We start from the raw sequence: 15295 nt of genomic DNA on the forward strand, positions 1-15295 counted from the left end.
GGGCCGGAGCCGCGCGCACCAATCAGCGGGCTCCTCGCGCTGCCGGCCCCGCCCCCCGCGTGACGTGCCCGCCCCGCGCGCCGCCGCCGCCGCTGCCGCCGCCGCGCGCGCCCCCGGCCGCAGCGATGCGCGAGGGCTTGGGGCTGCCCGGCGGCCCCGCCGTGCCCGGCTTTCTCGCCAAGCTCTGGGCGCTCGTGGAGGACCCGCACAGCGACCACGTTATCTGCTGGAGCGCGGTGAGGGCGCGGCGAGGGCGCGGCGGGCGGGGACCGGGGACCTGACCCGGACCGGCGGAGCTGAGGCCTGGCGACCCGGCCCGGCGCGCCCCGGGTGCTCGGCGCGCTGGCAGCGGCGCCCGGGGCGGTAATTATTAGCGCCCTGGTGTCCCCGGGCCGGTCTCCCCGCCGCGGGCCTCGTCGGGGCGGGCGCAGCCCGGGGGGACCCGGCCCGGGGCCGCGCGGGCGGTGGGAGGGAGGGGGCCGGGGCCGCGCTCACGCGAGCGAGGAGCGGAGGCGCTTAGAACTGTTTTTATTGGATCAAGATCAAAACTTCAGGGCTTTAAACAATCCCTCGTCCATCGGGAGCGTTCCCTGTAGCTGCTGGGATTCCAGCTTCCGAGCACGGGCCCGAGCGCTCGCGCACACAACTCGTCACCGGGAGCTTTGCCCTCCCGGCCGTGGGACCCTCTGCGGTCTTGACCTACTGCTACACCTCGGGAAGCCCGTACGTGTTCTCTGACTGTAACCTCTACTTGTTTCCTAGAATGGCGAGAACTTTTGTATCCTGGATGAGCAGAAGTTTGCCAAGGAGCTGCTCCCCAAGTACTTCAAACACAACAACATCTCCAGCTTCATACGACAGCTTAACATGTGTAAGCATCGGCTCTTCTGCCTGTTCCCTCAACCACATTCATTGCTACTAAGCATCTATTTGGATTTCTTTAAACAAACCAGTTGCCTTCGTGAGTCTCTTGTCTCTGAAAACCCAAGTTCTAGTCTCGAGTTTGATTTGTAAAAGAGAAAAGTAACAGTAGAGCTTTGCTTAGTCTCTGCTGTCTCTGTTTCGGCTCTGAGTCCTTTTGAGCAGTGACCATAAAAGCATTGTGTCATGTGCTGGCTCCTGAAGCCCAAGGAGGGTTTGCTGGGCTCCAGTAGCATTTTTAATGATTTCAGCAACAGCAAACCTGGAGGAGCACAGGCCATATCTGTGCTCCTGCATCCAGTGTACAAATAAACCTGCCTAGGTCATGCTCTTGCCTGCATTTCTGCATTGAAACAAGATTACTAATGCTGATGGATCAAGCTGGTCTACGTTTCCCATTATGTTTTCCGTGCTTGACCCATAAGCATTATGTAACACCCGCTATCTAGCACACGTATGACTTGTGTGGGAAGAGTGGCTGCTGTAAGAGGGGTGGTTCAAAGCACGATGTGCGGGTCTGCGATGTGGCAGAGATGAGTGCTTTGCAGTGGGTAGCTCATGGGCTGAGTGAATGTGCAAGCTGCACAGAAGAGAGTCGCCTTATTTAGAACTGTTCAGAGTACGAGGAGGAACTCTGTCCTTGCCCGGTGAGTTTCCCTGGTCTCTCTAGCTGATGCCCGGTTAGATTTTGTCAGACATGAGGGAGGAAGCATATATCCAGCTTCTTGATGTCAGGTGGATGCCGCTGTTCATGACAAGCGCTGAGAAGCCATCGCTTGAGTGTCAAAGGATAATGCAAACGAAAAAATGTGCTACAATGCTAAAATGCAAATATTCTTCTGAGGACCTGCAGTACACTGGCAGCCTCCTTTTCCTGATGGGCCTATCCTAGCTTCAAGGTTAGTTTTCTGGTGATAGCAGTGAAACTGGAATGCATTGATGATGTTAAAAACCTGGAGAGAGACGTGGGTCATTCTGTCAGCTCAGGTTTGCATCTGCCCTGTGGTGCTTGAAGCGGTGACGGAAACAGTGGTGGCTGTGTCTTGTTTCATGCCACCAGTCTGGCATGGAGGAAGTCCTCTGTGTGTGTGTGTTTGAACCAATTTCCCTGCCTTGCATTATTCTGTAGAGCCTGGTGGTACCCAAGAGCATTTGCCATGAAAGGGAAGGTGCACTATCCTGCTGTTTCCCCTGGAACAAGAGCTGTCCTCATGAATCTCATTTCTCTGTAACTCTGGTTATTTGGACCTCGCTGCCTTGCCTGCGGGCATTGGCTGGCCTCTGTGTGCATGCTGCAGATACAGCCTGCAGGGTTGTTTAATGGTACAGGGGACCTCTTCTCCAGCCACGAAGATGAGAGCAGTCAGATCACCGAGCACCAGGGAAAAGCTGCTTTCGCTGCTTTGTGTAGTTTCTGCCTCCAGTAACTGCAGTGCTGTCAGTATTTCAGTAGCCATGATTTTCTTTAGATACATGTTGTACCAGTCACCTTTGCACTGAAAGAAGTGGCTTTGTTTGTCCCTCTCCACAGATGGCTTCAGGAAGGTGATTGCTCTGGAGAATGGTATGATCACAGTAGAGAAGAGCTCTGTCATTGAGTTCCAGCATCCTTTCTTCAAGCAAGGCAAGGCGCACTTACTGGAAAACATTAAGCGCAAGGTACAGCCTCAGCTTGTGTTGGCTTCTCCTTTCTAAGTATGAAAAGTAGTTTATCAAGGCCATTCCTGGCAGTCTCAAACATTTCACAACAAACAAATTCCATGTGAACCAGGACTGTGCATCAGCAAGCTATTGTAACTCCTTCCTGGGTGCCAGACTGATGCTAGGCTTGGCCTCGTCATGCCAGCTCTTAGTCAAAATGCACCCTGCTGCTCTTTAGCCATGCACCGTAGAGGGACCAAAGTCTTCATAGCGGTCAAACTAGACCTCGTTTTCCGCAGAGGGTTCATAAATGCAATTTCAGCTTACCGCAGCTGTAGCAGAGTTGGAGAGAATCGCAAAGTCAAGGAAGTAAAAGAAAATGCATTCCCATTTGGTGTGAAGTGGGCATCAGTAATCAGTTCGTTTGGGTGAGTTTGCGTGAATCGTATTGTTTCTCCAAAACTATGTTGCCCCTAAGCTACATTTTTACTGGTGCTTTCCAGTTCCTTTTTGTACATTCAGGCCTTGCCCAACACGTTTCCACACAGATATTTACCCTCTATTGGCACATTACAGCCTATAATATCCTGGCTGCCAGAGAAAGAGAGTGCCGTGATACATCATGTTGGCATTTGAACTGCAGAATCTTTTCTTCGGAATGTCATAATGTGGCAACTGGATCGCCTGGGTCAATAAAAGCAGAGGGCAGGCTCACAAGTCACAATTGCATTTGGATCGATTCTCCACTGCATTGCCTCCGCTTGCAGTCACAGTCGATTAAACATGGCTGTTGTGACTCTGGGCCCTTCCCAGGCGCTGCAGTTGCTCGCTGGGCTTGGCTGGCAGCCCTGGCTGGTGTGCTGGGCCACCAGCCTGCCGCACTGCTTACAGCACCACATATGCCAGGAGCATGGTGCTGGGTGGAGTGAGTGCTCAGACAAAAAGACAAAAGCTGTTGTTAGTGCCAGGGACATGCGTGTGAGACGGGGATGGGCTGGTGACACACAGTCTTTGTCACACAGGAAAAGGCTGTGATTTTTTTGTGGAATGCCTGTTAATTTTTCCTGCTGTTTTGCTGCCTGGAATAGAGTCGTCTTTCTATACTTGTGGTAAACTGGGTTTCAAGCCTCTGGCAGGAAGGGAGGTTGGAATGCTGGACTTCCTTTATGTACTGCCTTTCAGTGTTGGCTTTGCTGGTGCGGTTCATTCTCGACACCCATGTTACCTGGTTAAAGACTCTGAGGAAAGCAATTCCAGATACTTGGGCAGGATGTTTGAGTTCGGGTCGTTGTTTAGAGGCAGGCTGACTGCGTTTGAGATTTCCAGCATCTCTGGGACCGATTCACATGGAGAGGTGGGGTGCTTAAGAGAAATCAGACAGCTATGAATTCCACCTGGGATCCAGCCCATGTAGCTTAGCATAAGGTGTTATCTGTAATGGGTAGTGAGGCATCTGCAAGTGAAGGAGAGGAGAACTGTCAGGGCATCCAGTCCATCCCCTGCAGCCCAGGATTATGTTCAGAAGGTCACTAGTTATTTCTGTGGTGTGATTACAGAACAGCTGTGTTCTGTTTCGTCACACAGTGATGGGATGTTATTTTATAGCACTGCACGCTGATTTCTGCCCATCCCGTTCTCCTTTGAATAAAAGGGATCTGTGAGCCAGCCTGCGTGAAGGTTCTTTAGCACTTGAGCAGGTTGATCCCAGATGCTTTCACCTCCCTCTTGGCATTCTGTAGTGTAATAGGAGAGTTCACAGCGTGCCATAGGCTGGCAGGGACATCTGGTGGTTATATGTGTGACTCCATTTTGGTCATTTTTTTGTCTGCATTTATCTAAATGCCCACAAAACCTGCCACGTCATTGACACATGAAGTACCAGACCCATCTGTATTGCATGTTAGCCATCAGTGCCCCTGGCACAACGAGAGCTGCTGAAGGAATTGGAAAACACTGTATATGGAAGTGTGGGGAAGAGAGAGTGAGCTTTTTGCTTCTTCATGACACTTCCACTGTTTGAAGAGGTGGCATTCATGGACTCTGCTGCAGGCAGAAGAGTAGTTTGGACTCTGACTTTCTGGAGACAAGTCTCCATAATTTTGTAACGTTACTGAGCAGAGAAGTGACAGAGGAGACACCAATATAGGAATTGCAGCTTGGGTGGTGTGGGATAAGTTTTCAAATTGAGTAGGAAGGGTGCGTCTAATCAGATGCCCCCGCCCTCCATGTAACTTAGTGGAATTTTGTTCCTCCCATGCTGGCAGATGTATCCACACCTAAAAGGAATACAATCATCTTGTTCTTACTGTGCCATCAGTTCTGGTTTGGTGTCAGCCAGTGCCTTCCTTGTAAACACTAGAGGGCAAGCTGTCACCAGGCCTGCTGGAGAAGCACCTAGGGAAAGCCAGTTTTTATCATGAATCACAATGGTGTATCTGCTGTCTACAAGTACAAAGTGTTTTCTCAATTTTTCAATGATGTGTGGGATTTTCATACATTGAGACTACCCTGAGAACTGTTGTCTACAGTAAGTGTGGTGGTTTGTGATACATAAGTGTTCTAGTGGTGTTACCTGATCATTTAGTGGAGTTTGTACCTGCTCTGCAGCCAGACTGCACTGTTCCTGTGGAAAGGAGCACACAGGCGTTGTTTACAGTAAAGCACGTATAACCTGGTCCTATTTCAGGTCTCTGCAGTAAGAACTGAGGATCTCAAGGTCTGCACAGAGGACTTGCACAAAGTACTCACAGAAGTCCAGGAAATGAGAGAGCAGCAGAACAACATGGATGTCAGGCTGGCTAACATGAAGAGGTAGGCTCCATCTGTTCGAGGCACTTATGTTGAATGTTGCTTATAGCTAACAGAGCTTGGCTCTCAATGTGGGTTTCATTTGAGCTGGGAGCAGGTGAAGCTGTGTTTTTCTAATAATCTCCATTCTACCCCCCACAACATTCTAAATCCATCTTGGTTTCATAACCCAGTAACCAAACAAAGATTAAGGCTGGGAGTTTCTCGTCTGCCTTGACATTTCACGTTAGTTGCCATAACCTGCAGTAGTTTTGGAGCATTTATTTCTCTAAACACAGAGTTACATGCTGTGAGGGAGGGAGAACTGGTGTTTGGTTTTCTTTCTAATTGGAAGCGGACTTTGCACATCCTTATTTCTGCTCCCTCAGATCCTTTTTGCGTAGGCGCTGGTAGTTCATTCAGGATATTGGCCATCAGGTATCAACCAAGGCTCAGGAGATTCCTTCACTACACTCCCTCTTTTCCTTTAGAAAAGGCAACCAAACACAAACAGCCCCAGACACAACTTTGAAACTGTTCCAGGGCAGTCTGTGTTACACTCGGCCTGTTTCCAAGCAGTCTTTATTCTAAGGCTTTGAAGGAATGCTTCAGGTGAGAATCACTGGTGGAGCAGCAGAGGATAATAGTGTCCTTCTAGTGAGTGTTTGCTCCATTAAGTTAATTTAACCCAGAGTTGATGCTGGTGGATCAGATTAACCAATTGCTAGTTATCCATGGTAGGGACGTTGCCATTGGTCCTGCAAGGTACTGTGAGAGTTCAAAAGCTCTAAGACTAAAGTGTATAAAGTAAACTGTTCATCCTCTGTCTTCTGCTTTTTTTTGTGCGTTGCAGAGAAAATAAAGCCCTATGGAAAGAAGTGGCAGTTCTGAGGCAAAAGCACAGCCAACAACAGAAGCTGCTGTCTAAGGTACCACTGCAGCACCCAGTGCCACCACCCTCACTCCTCCTCTGTGACACCCAATGGCGCTCTTTGCTCAAGTAGAATGATCAGTGACACAGAACTGAACAGGCTACATTAACACAGCATAAAGGAAATGCTCACAGTTCTCGAGTGTTCCAGCAACAGAGCAGCGAAGAACCATGAGCAAAATGCTAGGGAAAAATTGTAGTTAGAAAGATTTCAGTGTGTTTGAAATTTCAGTAACTCTTATAAACTGACCTGGGGTCAATGTGGGGCTGGAGGCAGTGTGTGGTAACAGGAGCTTAACGCAAGGGATTGCAGGCACACGGAATGCAGGCTGGGAAAGATCTTGGACCAACGCAGACTTAGACCACTCAAGAAGTCAACTTGGAGCCCAGAAACTATAGGAGCTTCTGCACTGGAGCAAAGTTTTCTGGTTTATCCTTCAGCTGTTTCTGGTCTGCAGTCCTCCAGTGACATGCAGTGGTCTATTACATGTTATAAAATCCCGAACCTGTCCAAGGGGGTTGATTTTTCTGTGCCATTTGTAACTATTGTTTTGGTTTTTAAGACATGAACACAAATAGATTTTTAATTTACTTGTTAATTTTAGTCACATAATTTTGTAGTAAAATCTGAATTAATGATTTATTGTTAGGATTGCTGTGCTGACCACTTGTTTTTTCTTTTCCTGTTTAGATTCTTCAATTTATACTAAGTTTGATGCAAGGAAATTATATTGTTGGGGTCAAAAGAAAAAGGTAATTACTGGATGGGTCACAAATTGGCATCAAATGTGAACTGTAGGGATAAATCAGCTCCCAGATGCAAGATACTTTTCGTTAAGTATGTGAAGGATATCTTTATCCCTTGTATATTCAGACTTGAGAAAGCTGTTGGGAGTTGAATAAAGCATGAAATAAAAATGTTTTCTTGTTTCTCACTAAAAATATGTGTGAGGAGAGGATGTATGTTTTAAATGTCAAAGGGCGCGGTAATCAGAAACAGTAACTTCCAAATGTACAAATGTGACTTATTCAAAACACAAGGCCCATTCAGAATGTAGCCTGGCTGTAGCGCGCTTACTGAATAACAATTCCATACGCCAGTTTCCTCAGAAGTTGGGGAACTATTGTTCGTACCATTACTACATGTATTTGGTGTCAGTACAGCTCTTTACTGCAGAACTAGGTGCTAAAGCCATGTTCTGTCTCAGGTCTCTGACAGACGCTGCAGGTGCTTCACCCTCCAAATACAGTCGTCAGTACGTCCGCATTCCTGTGGAGAGCGGCCAGGCGGTAAGGCTCCCCAGGGAAAGAGACGGGGTGGGATACAGTGATCTCACCATCTTCCTTGTAGTTGTTAATGCCCTCATCTTATGCTTGGATCTTCTCTGTGTTGAAATGGGCAGCTCTAAAGCACTGCTCTGTCTGTAAAATCATGCAGATCAGTGCAACCAGTCAAAAATGAAATCTGAACAGGAGGGAGAAGCTGCAAGAGGGATGGAGCTTCAACAGCAAAGGAAGTTGGAACTTCTGTGTCAGTCATTCTGTTTGCTGTATCCTGCAGATGGCTTTCTCTGAACATAATGGAGGCGATGAGGATGGAAATGGTACCGGTCTCATCATTCGAGATATCACTGATACCCTGGAAAATGCCACTGATGGTCTCCTTGCTGTCGCACACACAAGCAACAGAGCCAGGTACGTTTGAAGGCTGTGTAAGTATTTATGCTTAGGGAGTTAACTGGGTAGTGGTTAGCACAGGTGATCCATATAGATTCTGGGAAACAGCCTCTCTGAACTCTCCCTCTGTTTTGTGCGTGGCAGACCTGTTCGTAGACTTGTCTTTTTGACAGCATGTAGCATAAGTCAGGGTCAGCAAAGCTTTTTAAGAGCTCATGTCCCTCCAGGAGTGCCTGAAGGCCAACCAAGCCAATTGGCACTTGAAGCTTAATTTGCTGATGCTTTTCTGTCGGTTCAACAGTTAAGCACCCAGTTTACTTTTCAGCTGAATAGGGACCTGAATGCATACACAGGTTATTAATGAACGTTCCAAAATGCGTACAGGTTACTAATGAATGATCCAAAATTTATAGTTCTATCTCCAGATTCAGTACTACTCTTGTTAGTGTTACGCTTAGCATAACTGAAGGGAAGACATTCTTTTGTGTGGCATCAGATTCTGGTGAAAACCCATTTAGTTGTTAATATCCAGAGTGTAATGTGGACCAATTTGGAATCTTTTATTCTCAGAGACACAATGTTAGGGCTTCCCCTCCTGCCTAGTTTCCGTATGTTATTTTGCCACTCTTGGCCTGGCAGAAGGGGTGTTTTGCTCCCATAGATGCTCTGTGTGTCAGCTGTAATAAAAGATTGTTCATCTGCCTTTAGGAAAGTACTTTTCTTCTTTTTGTAAAGACCAGTTTGTTGTTCGAACCCTTGACTGGCTTGGCCTTATTAGGTGTTAAGATTTGAGGTACTCAACCTGAAACAAGCGGCCATACAGTTGATGAATGCTCCTGTGTGTTGTTTCTCTTTGGGTTGTATTTTAGAGAGACGCAGGCAGCTTTGGATCCTAGCTTACCTGTTTGCCAAGTATCGCAGCCAGACCAGCTGGATTGTGCAGAACCTATCCCACCATTTCATGTCAGTGACATCCCCAAATCCAGTGAAATGGGGAACGCTGCAGTGGAACTTCATACTGCACAGCCCAGTGCTCCAGAAGACCCTGCGTCAGTGATTGACTCCATCTTGAATGAGAACAACTCTGGAAGCCAAAATGATCCTTTGCTGGACAGGTATTAACTCGTTTCTGGAAACTGTTATGCTGTTGTCATCTTGTGGGATCTTGTTGAAGTTCTAGAGGATGTGTTTAGCAGAACAGAGTGAATTCAGTTTTGAAGTGTTGTTGATGAACTGCATATCCTGCCCCTTTGGTAGTAGATCTTGAAAGAGATGAATGTTAGCATCCTACGCTAAGAGCAGGGCAATCTGTTTGTCACCTCTCTGATGTGTGCCTGACTCCCGACGTGTCAGTGAGGACCGGAGAGGTCTGTCTGTCACATTGGCCCTTCTGTCACCAGCTGCTGGCACTGCCCTGTGCTGCCAGGCAGTTCAGGGGAGGGCAGATTGGGGCCCCATACCCTGCTCTGTGTCTGTGAACTGGGTAGGGATTTGTGTCACTGCCACCTTGATGTTGCTTCACCATTGCTTCTGTTCTTTGCCCCTTGTTTCTGTGAGATCCGTTTCCTTTGTGCACTGTCAGATCAGAACCACGGGGCCAGGGTATCCTACAAAGAGTTGGGCCATGAAGAGTGATATGGGTGCACAGTTCCAGTCTTGCAGCACTAAGCTGTTCTGGACTGAGAGCAGCCTGCCTTGTGCTAAGAACAAGGCCCTCGCTGCTGGCTGCTTCTTACAGGAATGTATAATTTTGTCTTTCTAGAGAGGAAATCCAGGATTTTCTCAATTGTATTGATGCCAGCCTTGAAGAACTTCAAGCAATGTTATCTGGGAAGCAGTATAACTTTGGCTCGGAAGCATTCAGCGATGTGAGTGTCTTTTCACTATTTCTGAAGAACACTGACAAAGTTGTTTATGAAATTTTACTGGTTTATCCCACATTGTAAAGGGTAAGAGGAGGGAAACCCTGGAAAGCAAATAGTTGCAGATAGAATGATGCATTGTCGTTTTAGGAGTCTAGCAGTGCACAAGATAATGTTGGGAGCCTTTTCAGTTCATGTGGTATTTCTGTTACACAAAACTTAAGGAAGAAAAATAAAGGAAAAAAATGGATGTTATTCTCACACATTTGTCACATCATCACATCCTGAGGATGTGTTTGATGATGCATTATGAAAAGGAATGAAACTCGGCAATATGCGTGACGTCACTGGGAATATAGTATCCCTTTCTTCTTCTGTGGGCTCTGGTTCCAGTGGCAGGTTGGAAGCATGTTGCCCTTGGCCTGCAGAAGCCCTGCCTTCCCTGCATGTCCATGGGGAGAGCATGGTGCTGGACCCACTGTCTTTTCAGCTGCCCTCGGAAGGTGGGTTTTCAGAACCCCATTGTATGACACATGGTCTGTTTTTTATTTTCAGACACTTAATCCTGAGCTGCCAGCCCTGGATATGGGCTTGATGGAAGCTTCGCCTGGTATGGAAAATGTAAGAGTAATAGTTGCTTCTATGATGGGGGAGGGTTAATGCCATGTTGAAAGCTAAATTTTGCCTGATGCAGTGTGAGGGCAGAGACTGAATTGAGAATGCAGGACAAAATTGCCATTTTACCTTATCCTGCTGACTCAGTGTTCCCAATTGTCGCTGCTGGTGTACAGGAGTTCAAGAGAGTTCCTTGAATGCCAAGCCTTGCGTTCCTAACTGAAGTGATGCACGCAGTGGGCTAATTTAGGCTGCTGCTTTGCTTTGAATATCATGTTCTTCGCTTTCTGAATACACCTAAGAAGATAAGGAAGAGCAAAACAAACTGGTGTCTGTTGAATCAGCTGTCTGATTGAGGACATGTTTTATTCCTGGCTGTCACTTCTGTACGTTCTGTTTAGAAAGGGGAGGCCAGAGTATCTTCTCTTTTGTGGTCCAAGTGTGTGAGAACAGGTTCTTGGTGTTTCTTCTAGCCTCAGGGCTTCCCATGAGGTCCTTCAGTCAGGTAACAACTAGGTCTGGGGTTACAGCTCAGATGAGATTCCATCTTCAGGCTCTCTGAAGACAGAAGAAAAAGGACTAAATAAAAACTCGACTGCAATATACTGCATTCTGAACAAGGCTGCATGGAATTTCTGGAGAGGACATACAAAAGTTCAGTGCAAATTTACTTCTCTTGATCCAGTTCCTAAAACTGACTCATGTTAAAAAAAACCTTGCAAGTGTCATTTATTTTGTAGTTCTAAAATAATAAATTAGGTCTTCCCAATCATAAGAGCTTAGACCACAATTGAGGTAAAATACGGCCATGTTCAAGCAGTGCTTGCAAAACTTTATTGATGAAACCACTTTTAACAGCGTTCCTCCAACAAGACAGAACATGTAATAGGGCATCTGGTTTGGAAGGTATCCCTCCTTTAACCTCTAGTTTTGTTGACCAGTCAGTGAAGTCTTGGGCTTAGTTGTTGCTGTTAAGCATTCTGCCTTCTCCTCTGTTCCTTCTGCTTCAGATCGCAAGCTTGGCAGAGAGCACTGAAGATCTGGGAGTGAGCGAGCGAGAAACCACAGGAAGCAAAGGTGGGCAGGAAGAAACTGAGAGCTGTGGCAGTTCCAGACTGTTGCAAAACTGTGTGTTGAAATGGAATTTTTGTAGCCTGTCATATAGTTTGTGTGGGTCGTTCTGGGTTTAGCATTTTTCTGAAGACTGGGGTGTGTCGCTGATGTTGGAGCCATGCCTCAGTCCCAGGGGGCCCCATTCTGTGCTCCGTGTTGGTATTAACTGTTCCCTTTGTCTTACACGCGGCAGAGTTGCAGCAGGGAGCAGGACTGCAGGTGTCCTGGTGGAAGTGATTCCTACCCAGGCTGCGACCCCCGCAGATGCAGCGCTGCTCATTTTCCTGCTGCAGTGCTGCCATTGCATGCCGTGAGTGTTAGGGGCTGGAAGTGTGCAGAGATCCTGGTCTGAGCTGCTGTGGGAGCCACAGCTCCCCTTGCAGCAGTAGCTGTACTCTGTCAGAGCTCTGATGCCTGGTTTGCTGTAGCAAACCAAGCTCTGAAGCAGCCACCCGAGTTTTCCTCATGTTGAGTAAGTGCCTTGACTTAGGGCACAGGAGCTGGGCATTCAAACTGTCTGTTTCCCCCCAGATATGCAGCTGATACAATACCGGGCCAACCCTCTGCTCTCCTTATTCGAAGAGCTTCCTTCCAGTGAAGCTGCAGGGAAGACGGAGGATCCAAAGGACCTCCTGCTGCCTGCCTTGGAGGAGAAACCTGCTCTTCATCTGCCTTCAGAGAGTGAAACTGTCTTGCCACTAGCAGCTCCAGCAAGCCATGCTGAGCATCTGGATGCTCTGGGAATGGGTGATCCCCCTCTCCTCTCAGAAGATGCAAATGGAGAGTATAAACTGTTTCCACTCTTGCTTCTCAGTCCTGTTGCTAACTTCATAGAAGAGGCCTCCGAGATAGAAACTTCTTGAACTCACATCATATCCATCACTGGCTTAGCAACATGAAATAGGCAACAAAGAAATGGATCAGGAAGGAGTTTGACCTCTCCTCGCCTGTGTCCTGGGCAGAAAGGGCTCTTCCTGCAAGCCAAGAGCACATCTGGAAAAACTGAAAACAAGAGCTAGGCAGAGCGAAGACACTGGGCGGAGGGGAAGAGCAGCCTCCCTGTAACCATGCAGCAGCGTATTCCCTAACTTTTATATCCAATATCCTTATTGCAAAAGGAAATCTGTTTGTATCTTGTTTGTAAAGTTTGGCTGGATTTTTCTGTTGTTTTTTTAGCTAGGTAGTGATGTGCTGTGTGATATTTTAAACGTGGGTTTTCCTCTTCCTGAGAGCCTGTTTCAATCTCTGCTGTTTGGAACTAAGGTTTCTTTAAATGCTGGCTTTAAATTGAGATTATTGTTTTTTTGGTAGCTTGTGGCTACAACTGTTTGCATCTGCTTAGGTCACTTTTGTACTCCTAGATTTGCTCCTAGGTACAGGGAACATTTTTCCTATGGAAAATTACATTTTAACTGTGGAATATTACTTTTTAACATGCTATCACGCCTCCATTGCCACGAATTGTAGGTGTTGTGGTAGGAAGCGCTTGCCACGCTGCGTAATGCTGGTTTCTCATGCACATTGCATGGCACTTCTCCTCAGGCCACTCGCACCTTGCTCACAGGCTGTGTGTCCCCAAAAATTGTGGTTCACATCTAGCGAAGTCCGGCAACTTGCCTTAACATGAGTTAGTAGGGAAAAGAGTCGTGGGGTAACTGACATTGACACAGAGTGTTATGTTAAGGTTTCTCCCGTGCTTGCAGCAGGTACTTGTTTCCCTGACCCTACATGAACATGGGACTTCTGCCTGCACTTTTCTGCCTGTGGAATCGTAGAGCTAAATTACCTGGATCCATTTGAGCCCTTTGACAGCGAATTACAAAAAACAATGCTTAATCAAAAACCTCTTCTCCTGGATTCCTTTTTGCAGTGTTTTATTGACTCCCGTGAGCAGGTGCAATGTGGACACCAGCCCTGGTATCAGCAGAATAGCAGGTTCTCCTCCGCTGAGACCAGGTGTGTGACAGTCTGCTCTACCCCCTCAAACCCAAGACCTGTGGTGGGGATCCCAGGCCGTTGGGGCTGAAGAGGCCTGGAGGCAGGCAGAAACCCCACTGTGAAACACTGCAGGGTATTTCCCACCAGTGCCATCACTTGGAAACTTGTCAGTTTTAGGAATTCAGGCTGCCTGCAAGCTTTGTTCTCTCCAAAGTTCCTCACCTTGTAAGGTTTGACATCCGACATACTCAAGAATCCATGTCAGTCTGGTGTTCTGAAGCCTGCTGGGTAACGCAAGCTTTTGCTGGCCCTGCCCAATTGGATTTGTGCTGCCTTGTCAGATCTGTTGGGCTCAGAGGAGGATCTCACTGCTGAGGGAGTGTACATGTGTCCTCTTATTCCCAAGCTTCCAGAACTGTTCTTTACCTTGTCTTCTGTCCTGTTTGTGTCTCTTGGATTGCCTTTTGCTGTGTGTGTCGTATCCTAGCCTTTCCTAGGTTTTCCTTGGCTTTACTTCTTGGGACAAAGGGCTGAACAGTCTCAAGTTGTTGTTGAGCTACAGGAAGAGGGGAGAACGAGTGTGTTGTGTGTCTGCCTGGGGCTTGACTTTGTTTTCATTTCTTCACAAAGGCCTCAGTTTTGCAGAACGAAGCAGTGAAAACCAGACTTTTCTGCTGTGCTGCTCTGAGAGTGCAGTGTAGACTGCACTGTTCTCTGGGAGGCTCAGCATCCCTGACAGGTTCGACTGCAGTGTAGTTCCCATGGCGGGGCACTGTCGTGCTCTTCCCTCACAGTGTGTCTCACCAGCAGACAGCTGATCTGATCGCAGAGGTGTTTTTGATGCACTTTCTCCCTTCAAGACTTAGGGAAGCAAGGCTTAAGAGGACTGCAGATAAACACTTGTGAATCTCTCTGGTGTGTCTACTGGTCTAGGAAAAGTGCGTGTTTATGCAAGTTTCCTAAGACCCGTCGCGATGGGAAGGGGAAGGCAGAAGAGCAAGAGAAAACAACATGCTGAAGTAATTAAACTCAAGAGTTGCAAAAGCGTTGCTGTGTCTCTTGTACGTTCTTTCTGCATCTGTTCCTGTGTGCCAACACTTCCTGACCCTCTTTACTGACTTTTCTAGAGAAGAGCTGTAGGGAGTCCCTCCAGGGATCTCATCCTGCAGCCGTGGCTGGGTCTCCGTTACCACTAAGGTAATGGAGAACTCTGGATGCCCTCAGCTGCTCTGCTAAGGCTTAGGAGCTTCTGTCCCCTCTAATGGTCTGGAGCAGGCACGGGGACTCTGTACAAAATTCCTGGAGGAGGAAATGGCATTGAGCTTATTAGAGTCCAGCTGAGGATACTCTGTTCTTCTGTTACCTGTTGAAAATAAGATTCACAAGGGCTTTTCATTTGTAGTTGTCTTTGTTCCCAGAGCTGGAGTATTTTCCTTCACAGAGACACTCAATGTACTCACTTGCCTTTCCCTCCCCTTCCATTCTTCCATCTCCCTCTATTTTGTCTATAATAAACAGGTAACAGCACAGTAGCAAAAACCATTACTGAAACCAACAATCCAGTTCTGGAGCCATTACCCTCATTTCTCCCCTGCTGTTTGCCAATGGATTTCAGCCATGCTCTATGATTCTCCCTGGCTGCGGCCTCACACAGAGGCAGTGGGAAAGGCCCAGGATTCCTGGTGTTTCCCATAACTTGTGACATACACCTCCTGTGGCAAAGTCCAGGCACAGCCTCATAGCAGTGGCTTTGCCAACGACTGCCAGATGCTGGCATAGCAGCTCCTGCTCCATAACAATTCTTGTGAAC

The 15295-nt window shown here is 47.5% G+C and overlaps 1 protein-coding gene across 2 annotated transcripts; it reads left to right on the top strand.

Moving 5' to 3' along the window:
- Positions 1-108: 108 nt before the first annotated feature.
- Positions 109-14532, top strand: LOC138726187 (heat shock factor protein 3-like). Of its 2 annotated transcripts, XM_069867697.1 has the most exons (13): positions 109-236; positions 763-871; positions 2453-2580; positions 5249-5373; positions 6203-6278; positions 6972-7033; positions 7489-7570; positions 7842-7975; positions 8827-9072; positions 9720-9825; positions 10375-10440; positions 11445-11511; positions 12079-14532. In XM_069867697.1, exons 1-13 carry the CDS (start codon positions 126-128, stop codon positions 12408-12410), a joined length of 1644 nt encoding a protein of 547 aa, XP_069723798.1. In that variant the 5' UTR covers positions 109-125; the 3' UTR covers positions 12411-14532. The 2 variants fall into 2 exon arrangements, with proteins under 2 accessions (XP_069723798.1, XP_069723799.1); XM_069867698.1 differs by lacking the exon at positions 10375-10440.
- Positions 14533-15295: the final 763 nt, after the last annotated feature.

This window comes from Phaenicophaeus curvirostris, chromosome 13 (genome assembly GCF_032191515.1).
Source record: "Phaenicophaeus curvirostris isolate KB17595 chromosome 13, BPBGC_Pcur_1.0, whole genome shotgun sequence".
Lineage (NCBI taxonomy): Eukaryota > Metazoa > Chordata > Aves > Cuculiformes > Cuculidae > Phaenicophaeus > Phaenicophaeus curvirostris.

Coding starts and splice junctions, on each gene's coding strand:
- LOC138726187 (XM_069867697.1), top strand. CDS start 126: ATGCGCGAGGGCTTGGGGCTGCCCGGCGGCCCCGCCGTGCCCGGCTTT. Junction 9,826..10,374: donor GCTCGGAAGCATTCAGCGAT/GTGAGTGTCTTT, acceptor TTTTATTTTCAG/ACACTTAATCCTGAGCTGCC. Junction 10,441..11,444: donor CTTCGCCTGGTATGGAAAAT/GTAAGAGTAATA, acceptor CTTCTGCTTCAG/ATCGCAAGCTTGGCAGAGAG.